General features: G+C 54.5%; 1 protein-coding gene across 2 annotated transcripts in view; it reads right to left on the bottom strand.

The window, feature by feature from the left end:
• Positions 1-9,581: 9,581 nt before the first annotated feature.
• ZMAT2 (zinc finger matrin-type 2) overlaps positions 9,582-15,402 on the bottom strand; it is a 9,411-nt gene continuing 3,590 nt past the window's right edge. For both annotated transcript variants that reach the window (XM_084535928.1, XM_084535927.1), the window contains 3 exons: positions 14,243-14,316; positions 11,600-11,745; positions 9,582-10,026 (listed from right to left, as the gene is read on the bottom strand). In XM_084535928.1, the coding sequence (XP_084392054.1) occupies positions 9,883-10,026; positions 11,600-11,745; positions 14,243-14,316 (364 nt within the window). In that variant the 3' untranslated portion in view covers positions 9,582-9,882. The remainder of the gene's footprint in view (positions 10,027-11,599; positions 11,746-14,242; positions 14,317-15,402) is intronic.

Below are 15,402 nucleotides of genomic sequence, written 5' to 3'. Positions count from 1 at the left end.
GGCCCCGCAGACCCCCTTCGGCGCCCACCCGCCGCGCTCGTCCTTCCGAGCCCCTTGCACTTCCAAGGAGTTTTGGGGGCGGCGGGGGGGGGCCCCCGGGGTTTCGGCACCGCAGTGCCGGCCCCAGCCGCGGCCGCCGCTTAACCCCTTCCCCGCCGCGGCCCCGGAGCCGCGTTAAAGGCGGGGGGAGCCCGCGGCGGACCGAGAGCTGCCCCCTGAGCCCCGGGAGCCGGTGTTACCCCGCGGATGCAGCGCTGGTCCCCGCGGTGTATTAAGAGGAGCCCGGATCGCGGCGGCTGCCAAATCCCCCGGCTGCGTCCCCCCGCCGTGCCGGTCCTAACCTTCAGCAGATGGTTAAGCCCCTCCGGACTTGATTACATTTCCCCGCACACCGTTTCCCTTGTAATGCGGAGTTTTTAATTACCGGAGCAGGGGGGATTACAGCCCCGGATAAAGCTGAGCCCAGCAGCGCGGACGCACCGAGAGACCCCCCCCACACTCCCCCCGGCCCCCGCCTGCCTCCGCCCCCGACCCCTCCTGCCCTCGGCCGCGATCCCGCCGGGGACCGGGCTCCGGGCTCCCCCCGCAGCGAGGGGGGGGGACACCGGCAGAAACTTTCCGCCGGCCGCGGACCGAGCCCCGTTTCCCGTCCGACCCCCACAGGGCGACCCCCGCCCCGCCCCGGTACCGGCCCGGTGCCGCCGCTGGACGCTCCTCGCTGCCCCCCCCAGCTCTCCGGTAGCTCCGCCGGCGCCGTCCGTAGGCGCCCGGTATCGGGACGGGGCGGACGCTCCGACCCCAATGATGAGGTCCTGGATAATCCCCTCACGATCTAGTCAAGGGATCGGCGGGGCTCGGAGCGGCTGGAGCTGCGCACGGATATTTTACCGCCTTTGTCTCTGCCTCCCGGTCCCCAGTGGGCTCCCGGGGAAGGGAACCGCCGGCACCGGCCGCCCCCCGAGAGCCCGGCGTGGGCGGCAGGATGCGGGGGCGAGCCCGGCGGCAGCGGGGCTGGGGGGGGTTATGGGGCCGGGGATGGGGGGGCTTGGCCCCTGGGAGCGCAGCGCGACCCACGCGGGACGTGCCGCTCGTGGGGCTGCCGCTTAGGGAGAGACGTGGGGAGGGGTGGGGTGGCAGCGGGGTGACACCACGGGACGGACAGGTGACAAGAGGCGCCGCCGGGTCACGCGTGTGTTCGGTCTCGAGTGGGAGCGCTAGAATCGGGACGACTCCCGGTAAGTGAAGCCCGAGCTGTATCGGAGGCGCCGATCACTGCCAGCCCGTTCCCTGCACCATCTTCCAAGCCCCGGCGTCGCCGTTGCCACCCCCCTCCCCATTTCGATCTGTTTCTTTCTCATCCCTGATGTGACCCCGCAACCCTCGATCTGCTCCCCCTGCAATCTCCGATCCGTCCCCCCCCCCGCTCTGTCCCTCCGTGGCTGCTCTGTGTTTCCCCCAGCCCTCCCGGTGCTGCGCCGGGAGCGCTCTGAGGGGTGCTCAGGACAGGGAGGTACTGGGGAGAGGGGGGATTTACGGGGGTCTCCTTCCTTCCATTCCACTCCTCTCCCACCTCCAACCAAGTGTGTTCCGGGAAATCCTCAGAACTGTTCTCACCCTTTTGTTTAATTCAGATTTAAATATTCATTCTCCCCACCAAGGGTTCAATCTGCTCCCGGCAGGATCTGACAGCCCCCCCCCGCCACCCCCCCCCGCCATCTCCCCCACTCAATCCTGTCTGTGCTTCTCCGGCTCTGCTGGGTGAAGCCCCCCCGTGCAGCTCATCACTGCTTCCTTTGGGGGGGGGGGGTAATCTGTCCCTCTCCCCCCTTGATTCCCTCCCCTAATGGAAGTAATGGGACAGCGCCATCCTGCTCCTCTTCCTCACCTGCCCCCAACCTTGGGGTCCCTTCCTGCCCCCCCATCCTCCATCCGTGCCCAGCCCCTGCACTGAGACCCCCCAGTGTTCGTGCTTTACCAGCCACCAAAACTCCTGCTGCTTGCCCAGCCCCAGCCCCTCCGGACCCTCCTCTCCCCCATGTCCAGAACTGCAGTGGGCCAAGGTCAAAAGGGACAACTGGGGAGGGGGGGGCATAAGCTGTCCTGAGGATCCTGGGGGAATGGCACAGGCTGGGGATGACTGGGGGTGCTGCAGAGGGACGAGGACCCAAAAATCACCCTTCTGTTGGGGGGGAGGTTCATAGCAGAGGGCAGCTGGATGGGGGATACGGCATGGGGACAGCCCGGCACCCCACCTCACACCCAGTTCCCATCCTTTGGATTTTACATTTCCTCTTATCATCCAGGCCAGCATTCAGCTGTCACCCCTGCTCTCTTGGGGTAAGGAAGCAGGGCTATAAGCTTGGTTTTGGAAAACACTGGAAGCTGGGAGAAGGGGGGGGGGGCTTGGCTTGCTGTGAGATGTCTTGGCACAGCGGGTGGGTGGCCAGTTGCCGCAGGTCAACGCTGATGTGCCTTGGCAGGCCGGCCAGGGAGATCGGGATGGGATGCAGCAGGAGGTGCCGCAGGTTGAGCCGCCTTGGAAAAGCCATGCAGAGAGCAAAGGGGGGGCAGGCAGCCAGCTGCCCGCCAGCACCAAGCCGTGCCCAGCCGCCGCTGTCGCTCTGTTGCCCTCTCCGCTGCGTTGTGGGGCAGAAGAAGGGTCTGAAAGTGAAGCCGTCCCCGTCTGACCGTATATCCCTTCCCCCAGCTCCCCAAGGCACCCGTGTGCCCAGCCATGCATGTGGGCTTGTTGCTCCCTTCTTGCTGGAAGCGAGAGCAGCTATAGTTCGCATTGCCCACGAGGGAAACCGCAGCAGGGGGGGGCTCCCACTGGAAGATGAGAACAAGCCCGGTTGTTTGCTGGCCCTGCAGCTTGTACAACACTCCCCCGTTGCCTGAGCAGGGTCAGATGCCAGAGGCTCAGCTCTCTGAAGCCACAAGGCTCCCTCCCTGCTGAAGCTTTTGCTCCCTGACTTCCCCTGGGGAGAAAAAACAGTGCCCTGAAGGGGATGGTGGCCATCTCCATGTGTTTATCAGGGCTAGTGGGGCACCGTGCCTGCCCTTGGGTGCTGGTACATGAAGCACTAAGCAGGTATCAAACCATGATAGGACTATATTGGTCTCCCCAGTATGAGAAAGACACTGATAAAATGGAGCAAGTGCAGTGGAGGTCACTGATACAGCCAGAGTCTGGAGTGCACATGGTGTGAGGAGAGGCTGAGAGCCTAATTTCCTCGTTAGGCTGGAGGAAAGAGCACAGCTGAGGAGCTGATTGCCCCCCTCAGCTCCCTGAAGGAAAGATGGAGTCTATCTCCTTTCAGGGAGAGAATGAGAAGCTATGAGCACAGGATGGCCAAGGGAAATTCATGTCAGGTATTAGGAAAAAAGACATCCGGAGGTCCAGAGTGAGCAGAATTACACCGGAGTTCTGAACGCCCCAGTCTGTAACAGCCCACCCTGCTCAGAGGTGACGTGGCCACCGAGGCGAGGGACGCTGGCTGTGTCAGTGGAGTTTTCTTGTGTCCTCCATATGGGACATAAACTTCATGGCAACTCAGAAAGCCAATGTCTCTGCTCCTGCTTCAGAGAGGGAGATTTTCTTGCAAGCCCAAGCCCGCACAAGGAGCTTGTTCCTTGCTTTGCTCCTCTGGAACATCAGATCCATATCAGCAGGGCTGGGTCCCCATTGTGCTGGGGCTGGCACTGGTCCTCTCCTGGACACCTTCTCAGAGGTCTCCCCTAAAATGCCCTGTGAGAACATGTCCTCTCCTGGGACTCTGGGAAGGACTGAGAAGGAAGGGGTGGTCAGTGAGGAGAAAAGTAAGGGTGGAGAGTGGTAAGATGCTTGCATGGGAGAATGGAAGAGGCTTTGGGAAAGAGGTGATGATGCCTCTGCTCTATCAGGCAGCAGCATGGCCATTCCTGGAACACTGTACACTGCCTGTGTCTGAAGTTTTGTCAGAAGATTTAAAAAAAAAAAAAAAAAAAAAGATTAAAGGCTTGGAAAAACTAACTTACAGGGAAAAGCTTAAGTGAAACTGCCTGAACTCTGTGCAGGAATAAGGAGGAGGAGGTTTGATCGTAGAGCCAGGGAGGTGCTACAAGGAGGAAATGCTGGGGACAAGAGAATAGCTAAAGGCATAAAAACCCATGGCCTGAGCCAGACAACTTCATGCATTGGTCACTGTGAGGGGATCATGCTGTCAGGACTGATGATGGTGTCTGTCTCTTGGTGTCTGTAGAACAGAAAATTTGGGTTCATCAAGCCGAGGTTCCCCAATGCATCATGACGAAATGGAAAGATTGCTGCAGGGAAGAGGGGTTCAGGTAGACCTCGCATCCTTCATCTTCATCCTCCTCTCCTCTCCTCTCCTCTCCTCTCCTCTCCTCTCCTCTCCTCTCCTCTCCTCTCCTCTCCTCTCCTCTCCTCTCCTCTCCTCTCCTCTCCTCTCCTCTCCTCTCCTCTCCTCTCCTCTCCTCTCCTCTCCTCTCCTCTCCTCTCCTCTCCTCTCCTCTCCTCTCCTCTCCTCTCCTCTCCTCTCCTCTCCTCTCCTCTCCTCTCCTCTCCCATCCCCCTGTTTCTCTGGGTTAGGTTGGAGGTTTAAGGAAGGCAGAAAACAGCACATTCTCCTCGGTCCCCACTTCTGTTTCATAGCCTTCTGCTCCTACGGAGCCATCCTGGATCTCTGGGGATGCATCTCTGTAGAATAAATTGCAGTTCTTCCAGTGCTGGACACCCATGGGAACGTTTCCTGCTCCCAAGTGCCCCCCTCGTTCCTTTTGTGTCCCTGCTCCCAGGACAGCGACCACCCCTACCTTCCCCCCGACCCCCTGTCAGGCCCTCTGAGATGCCCCCAGCATCCCTGCCTGCCCCCAGGCAGCTCCCCACATCTTTCTCCCCCCGCCCCAGCCCTACTTCTTTCCTCCCTGTCGGGGAGATCAGTCTCTGAGGGTGCCGACGACACGCAGCCTGCGACCCCCCCGGGAGGCTGGGGGTGGTGTTATGCTGCGAGAAGGCGAAGCTGCCATCAGCAGGCGCTTTGATCTGCAGACAATTACAGATGAGTGTAGGACCTTGCCTCATTCAGCCAATAAATAATGGAATTTGTGCGTTGACACAGACAGATTCCCCCAAACTGTCAGGGAAGGGGAGACAGAGAATGAGAGGCTGGGGAAGGGGAGAGGAGCAGGCAGGGAGGGAAGAGGAGGGCACGCGGGGAAACAGGGAGCAAAGGGAAGGGAGAGGAGAATGAGTTGGGGAGGCAGAGCTGGCGAGGGAAAGAGGACGGGAAGGAGCCTGTGGAGGAAGAGCAGCACGAGGGAGCACATATTTGTAGAGGGGAAGGAAAATCAGACAGGAGCTGTGGGTAGGAAGGGGGGTGATGCATACACAGCAGGCTGGAAGCAGAGGAGAAAATCTGGAGGCGGAAAAGAAAGAGAAGGAGGAACAAAGGCATGTCCGTGCCCCTGGGCTCACTGCTGCCTGGTGGATCACATGCTGCTGAGAGCAGGGACCATATTCCCACTCCGCAGAGGAGCTCCAGCTCCCCGAGGTGCCCAGCACAGCCGAGCAGCACCAGCACACGTGGGATCTGGGCGGACGCTTCCAGCAGCAGAAATCTGCTCCGAGAGCACAAATCCCCCGAAGAGGTCCTGTGGATGCCCAGTCCTGGTGCTCCCCTGCTGCTCCCCATCACTGCCCTTCTTCAGCCTGGAGCTGTTGGTTCTCCAGCTGATGAAGATTTTTACTTGGCTTGCAATAAAGCAGCAGCTCCCTTTTGCTCACGAGCCCCTCCACCGAGCCCACCAGCCGCATGCAGCTGCAGGAGCAGATCTGGTGGCATGGGGGAGCCACTGGAGCCACCTCCTTCCTCCCCTCTAGAGCACTCAAGAGCACCGTCGCTTCCCTCTTGGCCTAACCTGGCTCAGCCTTGAGCATTGAGTGTGTGGAGGGTGGCCCAGCTTGCTCGGGTCTCCAGGACAAGCACGACCTCGGTGTAGGCATCCGCTGCTCCCTGCTTCCCATCTGGAAAATGGTGGCATCCAAGCTGGATGGGAAGCAAACACCTCCCACCTCAGTGAAGCCCCCCCACGTCTCTACCTTCCCATACCACGGTCTTCCGTCCCTTCTCTGGACACACCAGCCCCAGCCAGGGGTCCTAAATACCCCCACCTTGCAGGTATTTAAGGTCCCCCCAAGGGACACCTCCTCCCCGTGGCTGAGGAAAGCAGGGGCAGGTTGGGCTCAGGTGGATGGAGCCTGGGAGGGGACACTGGTGGCCGAGCTGCCATCTCAGTGGCCTCCATGGAACAGAGGGCACAGGCCCACCAGGATGGAGGTGGCATTTAGGGAACAGGGTGGCCACAGAGCCGGTGGGCTGTGGGCAAGCAGAAAGACCAAGGTGCTGTGGGGAGGTGTCGGAGCAGAACGGCTCAGCTGGTCAGTGCATGGGGCCAGGCTGGGACCCCCTTCATCTGAATCTCTTCCCCAGTTTCCCTGATGCGGGGGCAAACCCTGGCATTTTATTGGGATAGTGGGGATGCGGGGCTGGATCTGGCTGCTGCTGCTCTGGTCCTAAACACGGCCTGGAGATAGCAACAGAGCCAGCCTTGCCCAGGCTGTGGTAGCAGAGAAGGGAGGGAGGAGGGTGCACAGCAGCCCCCCCGTTGCCTCTGAAGGTAGGAAGAAAGGGGGAAAGCAGCTTCATGCTGCACGTGGTGCTCAGCCCCTCCATAGGGCTTCAGTCCCCCCTCCCCCCTTCCCCAGTAGGGGATCAGGGAAGAAGATATCTGTGAGAGAAGACATGGTGAGAGCAAGATGGATTTTTGTTTTCTCTGGAGTCTGCTGTGACGCCTGAGCGCTTCTCCAAACACTGCCATCAATATTTAATTGGATGGAGCAGTAATAGGCAGGCTGAGGCTGACCGCAGCCCCCAGCCTGGCAGGGGCTGAGGTGCACGCAGGTTTGGGGGGATCCTGCACGCCGTGAGCAACTGCTCCACGGCCAGGGCAGAGCCTTGCACCCTCTGCCAGGTGCTGAGAGCAAGAGCCACGCTCTGAACACTGAGATATCAGACAGGTTATGGCAGGTTGGGTATGAGAGCCATAAGAATCGCCTCTCCTTCCTCCACCAGCCCCCAGTTGGCCCAGTTTTAAGCTGGGGAAGAGCAAAAAGGGGCTGCGGGTAGGGCAAGAGTGAAGTGGGAAGCAGCAGGCGCAGAGCAGCAGGGCACCGTTTGCTGCTGGCAGGAAGCAGGCCAGAGAGCTGCAGAGCTGAGACCTACCCAGACAAAACCCTAAGATCTACAAGGGCATGTGCAGCACCAGCAAGAGATGAGAAGTGCTAACGAAGAGCCAAGGACCATCCTGCTCCTGTGCTGGGGGCAGCGAACGAAGTGTTAAAGAGTCCCCAGCAGCACTGAGCAGTGGTGGGAGCAAAGGGTTAACCCAGAGCGCGCAGAGAATGCTATCTGTCTCTCCTCTAAATATTATTTCCTCCCATGAAACTAGCTTTTCATCCTTGGCTAGAGGCAGCTCCTGCTGCTGGGAATCCGGCAAGAGCTTGTATCTGCTCCTGCACACGCCAGTGCTCCCAGCAAGCGGGCGGACAAAGCCGCGCTCCCCAGGGGCAGCGCCGGGGCCGCAGCGGCAGCGAGGAGATGATGGCACCGGGAGGAGGGTGCTCGGCCCGGGGCTGCAGATGGCCTTGGGCTTGAGTTTAGGGATCAGGCTTTAGCAGAAGGTTGGGAAGAATCTCTTAAAGAAAATCCTCTCCCACGCTGCTGTACTGCAGAGGGATTTCCTTCTCCCTCTCCCAAGCAAGGGGCAGGGTGGTGAATTGCAGGCAGCGGCAAGCTGAGGGTGCAAAAGGCTCAGTCAGCTCCAGGCAGGCTCTGACCCAGCCGTAGGGAGCTGCACAATCAAGGAGAGGAGAGGAAGGCATGCAGGAGCACCTCACCCCTTGCAGGGGCTGCATGCACCATAGGGAAACCAAGGCAACAAGCTGGGAAAGCTGAAGGGTGCGGTGCAGCCTCTGCCCTTTCCCTCTACGGGACCACAGCAGAGCTCAGCAGCATTTGTCCAAACTTAATTCAGGCTGCACCAAGGGTCTGGATTCTGCAGAGCTGGTGGCTGGGATAAAATGGCTGCTACTAAACCTTGTCTGAAACAACCTAAACTTGTAATGCGTATGAAATGGAACCGCGGCAGCGTCCCTTTGCTGCCCCAGAGGGCACAAAGGCACAGGCGTCTTCTCTCTCCCATTCAGCTGGAGCCACGTGCCGCAGTCTGAGCAGCGCTGGGTACGTGGCTAGAATGAAAGTCACCTCGCAGCTCGAGTGCTTGGGGAGTGTTTGCTGAAGTCAAAGGATTGCCGAGTTAAAAGGGTCAAATCTCCAAGGACAGTTGTATCTGAGTGGCTATATATCATTTCAATAGCATCTTCAACGGGGATTATAATCTGAATTGAAGTGGAAAGACCCGAGGCAATGAAGCTGTCAGCAGTCTAAGATTAAGGAATTAAAACAGCAGCAGAGCATTACAGGATTTGTTCTAGATGTATTAGAAAGAGCAGGCTAAACGCACTTCAGCCTTCCTTGGGTCAGAAATTTCATAAAAGTACAGAGAAGGGCAAGAACAAGGATCTCATCAATATACGTAAAAGAGAGAGGGAGCGAGACGGAGCTATGAAAACCCAGCCACGCAAAATGTAAATCCTAACTGGAGACGGAAATGAGTCACACACGGCTTGACTGAAGTAAATAAAAGCAGAAATGAAGTGGATTCAGGGGAGGGCAGAGGTGAAACGACACTGAAAGCCAGTAGACAGGGTAAAAGTGCCCCTTGATATATGAAGGCTGGTAAATTCTGGAATGCAGCCCAGTCTGCTCTTGGATTGCCTAATGGAAATGCAGGTCCCCAGCGTTGTCCACGCTTCCCTTCCCTCTCCCAGTTTCTTACATGCCTCTCCAGAACTACTTTAAAATGCAAAAAATGGCAGCAACTGCCTGCACAGGGAAGCAAGTACCTGCTTCGGGAGAGGGCAGACAAGCCCTACCTTTGCATCTTCTGAGGGCCCCAGAAAACTACCACTAGCTCTGTGCACCTCAGGAGACATCAGCAACTTTTCTCACATGGAGGCAGAAGCTCTCAAAACAAGGAAGGAATAAAACTCCCACCAACGGGCCAATTAAAACTATCAGTTTATTTTGGGCAAATTGTGCACACAGTTTTTTTTTTTTTTATTTGCTCTATCCTAGATCAGTCCTGGGGAGGAATTTCTCCTTTGGATCAAAGATATCAAAGTTATGGCACAAAACACAAGGAAAAACAGGGAAGTATCCCTTACAGATAAAATACACAGGAAAAGCTTCAGCAACCCAGACTCCATGCACCCCCAGCTCTGCTTCAGCACAGCTCGTAAAGATTCAGGCTGTACAAACCAGCACTGCTCACTCACTGTGGCACAATTCCTTCAGTTACACGATCCAAAAAGCAGCTGAATCCCTCTCTGAACCTTAAACACACGACCTCAAAACAATGATGCCCAGCTGACAATTAAAATAATTCCGAACAATGCCATCTGTACAGAACTGCTGCACTTTATTGACACAAAAACGTACCCAGCAGAACATTTCCCTGCACACACAAGGCCAAAGAGCATTGATGAGCAGCCAGATCTAGGACACAGAAGGAGATGGGAAGCTAATGACAAGTGGAGCTTGTTCTGCAGCACAGGTAGAGCATGGAATCACTTTTCGACTCCTCTGGCCAACTTCTACTGGGAGATTTACATACAAGTCCTCAGTCAAGTCTTTAAAGAATTATCCAGAGTCTCCTGGGTAAAAACAATCTGTGTTAACAAAGAGGAGAGTCCAGAGCTGCTCAGTGATTCTTTTTGGTTGAGCCAAAACCAGAGAAACCCATCACAGCTGCCATTTCATCATCCTCTTCAAATGTCAAATCTTCCTCTGCCCTCCTTTTCTTCTCTCTCTGCTTCTCCTTCTTGTAGGCTTTCGCCTTTTCCTCCTGCAGCAAGGAAAAGAACAGCAAAATAACTTGTATCTCCTAAGCCGAGTAAGCTTTTAAGACACTGGGCACTGCAGTTCACCCACGTTCTACCAACAGTACCCACGCTGTAACTGAAGAAAGAAAACAGTCAGCAAAAATCCTGGTCTGCAGCCTTCCAGGAGGTTTCCTGCTGCCTACAGACCACTCACTTCCCACCCCAAGAAGCAAGTCACACACAGAGGACGTAGCCAAAGAGAAGTGTCGTGAAATCATCAGCTCTTGCTTCCAAACATGTCAGAGGCTTCACCTGGAACCCACGCTGAGGCAAGAAGGGGCTGTTTGTAAAGCAGGAGACATTTCCACCGCACGATGCCCTGTTCCAACGGCTGTAACGCTGCCTGTCACTGCCTGTTGGCTTTCAGTGCGGCGGAGTGACAGCTGCTCTTTGGAACAGAAGTTGAGCTCTAAGTGGCTTTGGGGGTTTTGGCATCAAAGAGTTTGCATTGCGCTAATCAAAGCGTTTTGCTCGGTAAGGATCACAAGCCCTGGAACAGCGCCAGGCTTGTACTGGGCGACACACAAGTATGGCTTCACCTCCCAACTTAGCAAGTGAGCCTGCCATTCCCATCTCCATCTACTGCTCTGCAGCCAGTGAGAACAGCCAGGCCCTGGAGAAAGCTACACCAAAAGCTGCTGCTAATTTCTTTGTTGCCACGCATTGATTGACAGTAGCTTTTCAACCCACAGCATGCCCTGCGCTGCCGGGGCATTTGTCTCCTGCCTCCCCCAGACAGATTAGCCTCAGCAGCACCGAGGCCTGCTTGAGAGCAGTGCACAGGGCTGCTCGAGTGCCAGGACTTGCACAGGATCCCAGCAGAGCACCCCTGCTGTGAAGCAAAGCTCAGAGCTTGGGCTGGGAGACTCAAACAGGCAGCAGTTTTTAATGCTTGTTTTTTACACGACTGCTGATGAAGGAGGAGCATGCACAGAAGCTCCTCAGCTGTCAGAACATTGTCAGCTGTTTTTAGAATAAACTTGATCGTCATTTCAGGGAACTGGCACCTAAGCCCAGGTTTAAGAGGAATCCGGTACCTTTCACTGCCTCCACACACGCACAGACACACAGGGCACAGCACAGCACGCTGCTCACAAAACCCTTCCACGCCTGGGGAGGGCGCACAGGAGCAGCATGCTGCACACAGGAGGAATCCCAGCAATCCCCAGAACCATGTCACACCTCAGGAACGAATCTACAGGCCTGCTTATCAGGGCACATGACATCAAACACAAGTAATGGGACACAAAACAGGTGCACTGCCAGGGCTGTGTTACGCTCTCAGCAGAAACTTTAAGCGTCAAAAATTATCCTTGCACACAAAGAGAGGAAAGAAATTTCCAGGGAGGGCAACAATTAAAAATAATAATAATTTAAAATAAAAATAATAATTAAAAAAAAACAAGCAAAATCCACTCAGAGCAGCAGATGAGAAGCCCACACTAGCTAGTACAAGATTAGGAACCAGGGCTGCTCTCCTCAGGAAACACGTTCCTTGGGGGGGGTTCCACTTTGTCAGCTGCTGCCCTCACTCACCTCCTCACGGAGTTCCTTCATCCTCTCCTCAAAGTCATAGTCTTTCTGTTTCTCCTCCATCTTCTTCTTGTTCACCTCAAAGCGCTTCTTCACCTGGTCCAGCGTGGAGCGCTCCACCCGCATGGACATACCCAGATTTCTCTGGTCTGGAGGAACAGAGCCAGCCGCGTTCAGCAACATTATTAAGCCTTTAAAGGTCTGCACATAGCCCCTTTCCCTGATCCCCGTTTAAGTATGTGAGCACGGCATCCCATCACCACTCAAAGCACAGCCTCCCACACTCCTGAGCAGCAGAGCCCAGCACTGCACTGTGCAACTGCCCAGCCTTCAGGGGTTCCTCTCCACACCATCTCTACCTAGGGACATGCCAGGGAATTCACACCCAGCCTGGGGAGTCTGACTGAGCCATGCCTCCTCCCCGACAGGCATACACTTTCTGCTCTCATTTAGTCCCACGCTGTTGCATGGATTGGGACTTCCTATGTCAGAGGGGATTAGGGAGGATTTAGGGAGATTTTAGGGGATATGATAACCTAAACCAGTCACTGACTACAGTGATCCTTTTATTATTTGTAACAAGAAAGAAGATGCAAGCTTTTCTTTTAAGGTATGAGGGTGTTCCCCAGCATGCTGGTGTTCTGATACTTCAGTCCTTGTTTCCCCATCCCAAGCTTAAATTCCCTGAAGTGTTGAAAAAGGAGTCAGAATAAAACTGCCAAGCTGTTTTTTTTCTCAGCTGTGGGACAAACCAAACAAACAGCTTTCAGTGAGAGATCCTGATTACACAGCACATTCCTAACTAAAGCAAAGACACGAAACATTAAGACAGGCCTCTGATCCAGTGGCTGTCTAGAGCAGATTCCCAGGTTTCCACTCATAAGCGAGCCCAGTGTGAAAGGGCCACCCCCAGCCACGTCTCCAACCCACGCTGCCTGGTCGATCCAGCCTGCTGACTCCAGTAACTGGGCACACTTTTGTCCCGGGGCTGCAGCAGCACCAGGGAGCTCAAACTATGCACTGGTACTGAACAAGAATGCTGCCAGAACGAGCAGGTTTCAGCCAGATTTGTGGGCTGGATCAAGAGCTCCCAAACTGTAAATTGTATTGTACCAAAGAGAGCTATGTCCCCTTCCAGCCCCAGCTCAACCCTTCATCTCAGGACCACGCACAAAGACGTACCAGTTATTTTTGATTCCAGATTCTCTCATACAGACTTACTGCTGACCTCCTCACATGGCAGACAAAGCGCTTCATTGTCATCCTCCCATTCACATAAAAGTACAGGGCTTTAATGCAAGGGATTTTCATCCCCAAGCTATAGAAAACTTGCCTCGACGTTGCACTACTGTCCTCTTACTCAAGGTAAATGTACTAAAGAAACAGGCTGATCAACAGGGACCTCTTCTCCTGCCTTTATCTTAGGATAACTTAACTGCATGATTGCAACAATGGAGAGAAGGACCAGAAATCTGTGGGCTTTTGTCCTGGTTTCAGTTAGGACAGTTAATTTTCCTCCTAGTAGCTGGTAGGGTGCTGTGTTTTAGATTAGAATGAGAAGAGTGCTGGTAACATGCTGATGTTTTAATTGTTGCAGAGCAGTGCTTACACCAAGCCAAGGACTTTTCAGCTTCTCACTCTGTCCTGCCAGTGGGCAGGCTGGGGGTGCAGCAGGATCTGGGAGGGGACAAACCCAGGACAGCTGACCCAAACAGGCCAAAGGGGTATTCCCTCCCATCTAGGGTCATGCTAAACAATATATAGGGGTGGCTGCTCGGGGTTAGGCTGGGCATTGGTCAGCGGGTGGTGAGCAATTGCATTGTGCATCACTTGTTTTGTACACATTATTAGTAGTAGTCCTGTTATCATTATTGTTATTATTTTCCTGTCTTAATGAACTGTCTTTATCTCAACTCACAGGCTTCACTCTTCCTGTCTCTCTCCCCCATCCCAGAGAGGGAGGGGGAAGGGTGAGCGAATGGCTGTGTGGTATTTAGCTGCCAGCCAGGTTAAGCCATGACAGCTTTATACTTTGCACTCTGGAGATCACACTATGTGTGATCACACCTGAACAGCTGTACAGGACACAACAACTCTGGGGTCGTCCTGTCCCACCCCTGTCCCTGCTGTACTTCAGCAGCCCACAGCCTCCATCCTTGTAACCTCTTGATTCAAAGCCTTGGAGCTCAGAGACAAGCTACTTCTGAGCTTCATACTCAGGCTCTACAAAGAGAAATTTATGATCCAAAAATAGGCTAGTCCCACACACCTTCTACTTTTCTAAGAACTTGTAGAAAGTTTCAGTGCTGTTAAAAAAACTCTCTTGAGATTTTCAGAGGAGACATCAGGATCTGATGACCCTGAGCTTCTTGCAGTGCAGACTCAGAGTAGGGAAAACACTTCCACCTTACTGGACACTTACTATTTCTTCCAGCCTTATTTCACCCAAACAGTCCATCAACCTGGAGAGATTGCCATGAGATAAAGGCAACATCTCCATAGCTCTCTATGAGTAAACTCTGCCTATACCCTGATCTCATTTTGATCCATGTATGAATGCTCAGAACTCTGAAACTGGTGATGTGTGAAGGGAAGAGCCCAGAGAGTTGCGCCAGCCCTCCAATAATGCAGGAAAATTGTCCTTACGTTTTTTGCCATTGATGTGATCCAAGAAGTTAATGGAGTCCTTCACCACACAGTCACATACATTACAGTAATACCTGGCAGGAGAGAAAGAGATAACATGAACTCCAAAACATGAGACAAACCTCATCTCACAGAACAACTATTTGAGATTATCTAAAATTCAAAATCTCCATGTAATTTGGACCTATTAGTTGTAACTCAGGCTGCTGCTCTAGCCTAAAATCAAACTAGTCTGATACCACAAGTCCTCACTGGAGGTACTGAAACAAGCACAGCCCCAGCATTACAAAAAGTAACACCCACTGGGTTACCTGGGCTCAGAGCCCCTCAGTGATCAGGCCTTTGTTTGGGACATAGCTCCACTAGCCAGGGCAAGAGGGAAGTTACCTCTATTACTGAAAGCCTTGGTGAAAAGACACGTGCAAGGCCATATACCAGATTTACAGAGCCACATGAGTTAACATTTTGAGTTATCAACCCTGATGCTTATGCCCCTCTGATAGAGGACTGAAACCAAGACATGAGCTGATCTGCAATCAGTCATGGCATCATCCCCTTCCAGTTGCAAAGGACAGGGGGAGGGTTGGACTCTGACACCCCAGTGCTGCCCTCCTCCATGGCAAGACTGGCCACCAGCCCAGGTTTCCACCTCGGCTCCTGACTGCAGCTCGCTGAAGGCTCTCACCTGGCTGCATGGTGAGCCTTCCCACACCTACTACCTCACAGAATCAGCCCCCTGCTTTATAGAGCAGTGCTTTCCACCCACCTTAACAGCTAATGCAGAAGCCCAGCCATGGCCTGCATTTCCATCCCTGGATGCTGCACCTCCCTGGCACTGCTGGCTATTAGGCTATGATCCTGAGACACTTAGGATGGCTTTGGATGCACTAAGAATCCTTCTAGCCTTCGGCCAAACATGATCTACACAAACAGTGGCCAGACGCCATTCCTAAGGAGAGGTCTCTGGATGTTTCTCCCACTCCCAGTGCTCAGGCATTGGATCAACTGCAGGTAGTGCCTCACTGCAAGCAGGCCTCCTGGCTAACAAAACCCAAGCGGGCAGCAGAGATCTGCCTCAACTACTCCTACAGCAGGGCAAAGCAACACTGGTATCAAGCAAGAGCATCAGAAGGGGCTCAGCCTGCTGCTTCTCTTCGATA

Source organism: Aythya ferina, assembly GCF_964211825.1.
Source record: "Aythya ferina genome assembly, chromosome: 14".
In the NCBI taxonomy this organism is placed as follows: Eukaryota; Metazoa; Chordata; class Aves; order Anseriformes; family Anatidae; genus Aythya; species Aythya ferina.
The sequence above is the reverse complement of the archived record's forward strand: the minus strand, read 5'-3'. Positions and strand labels throughout refer to the sequence as shown.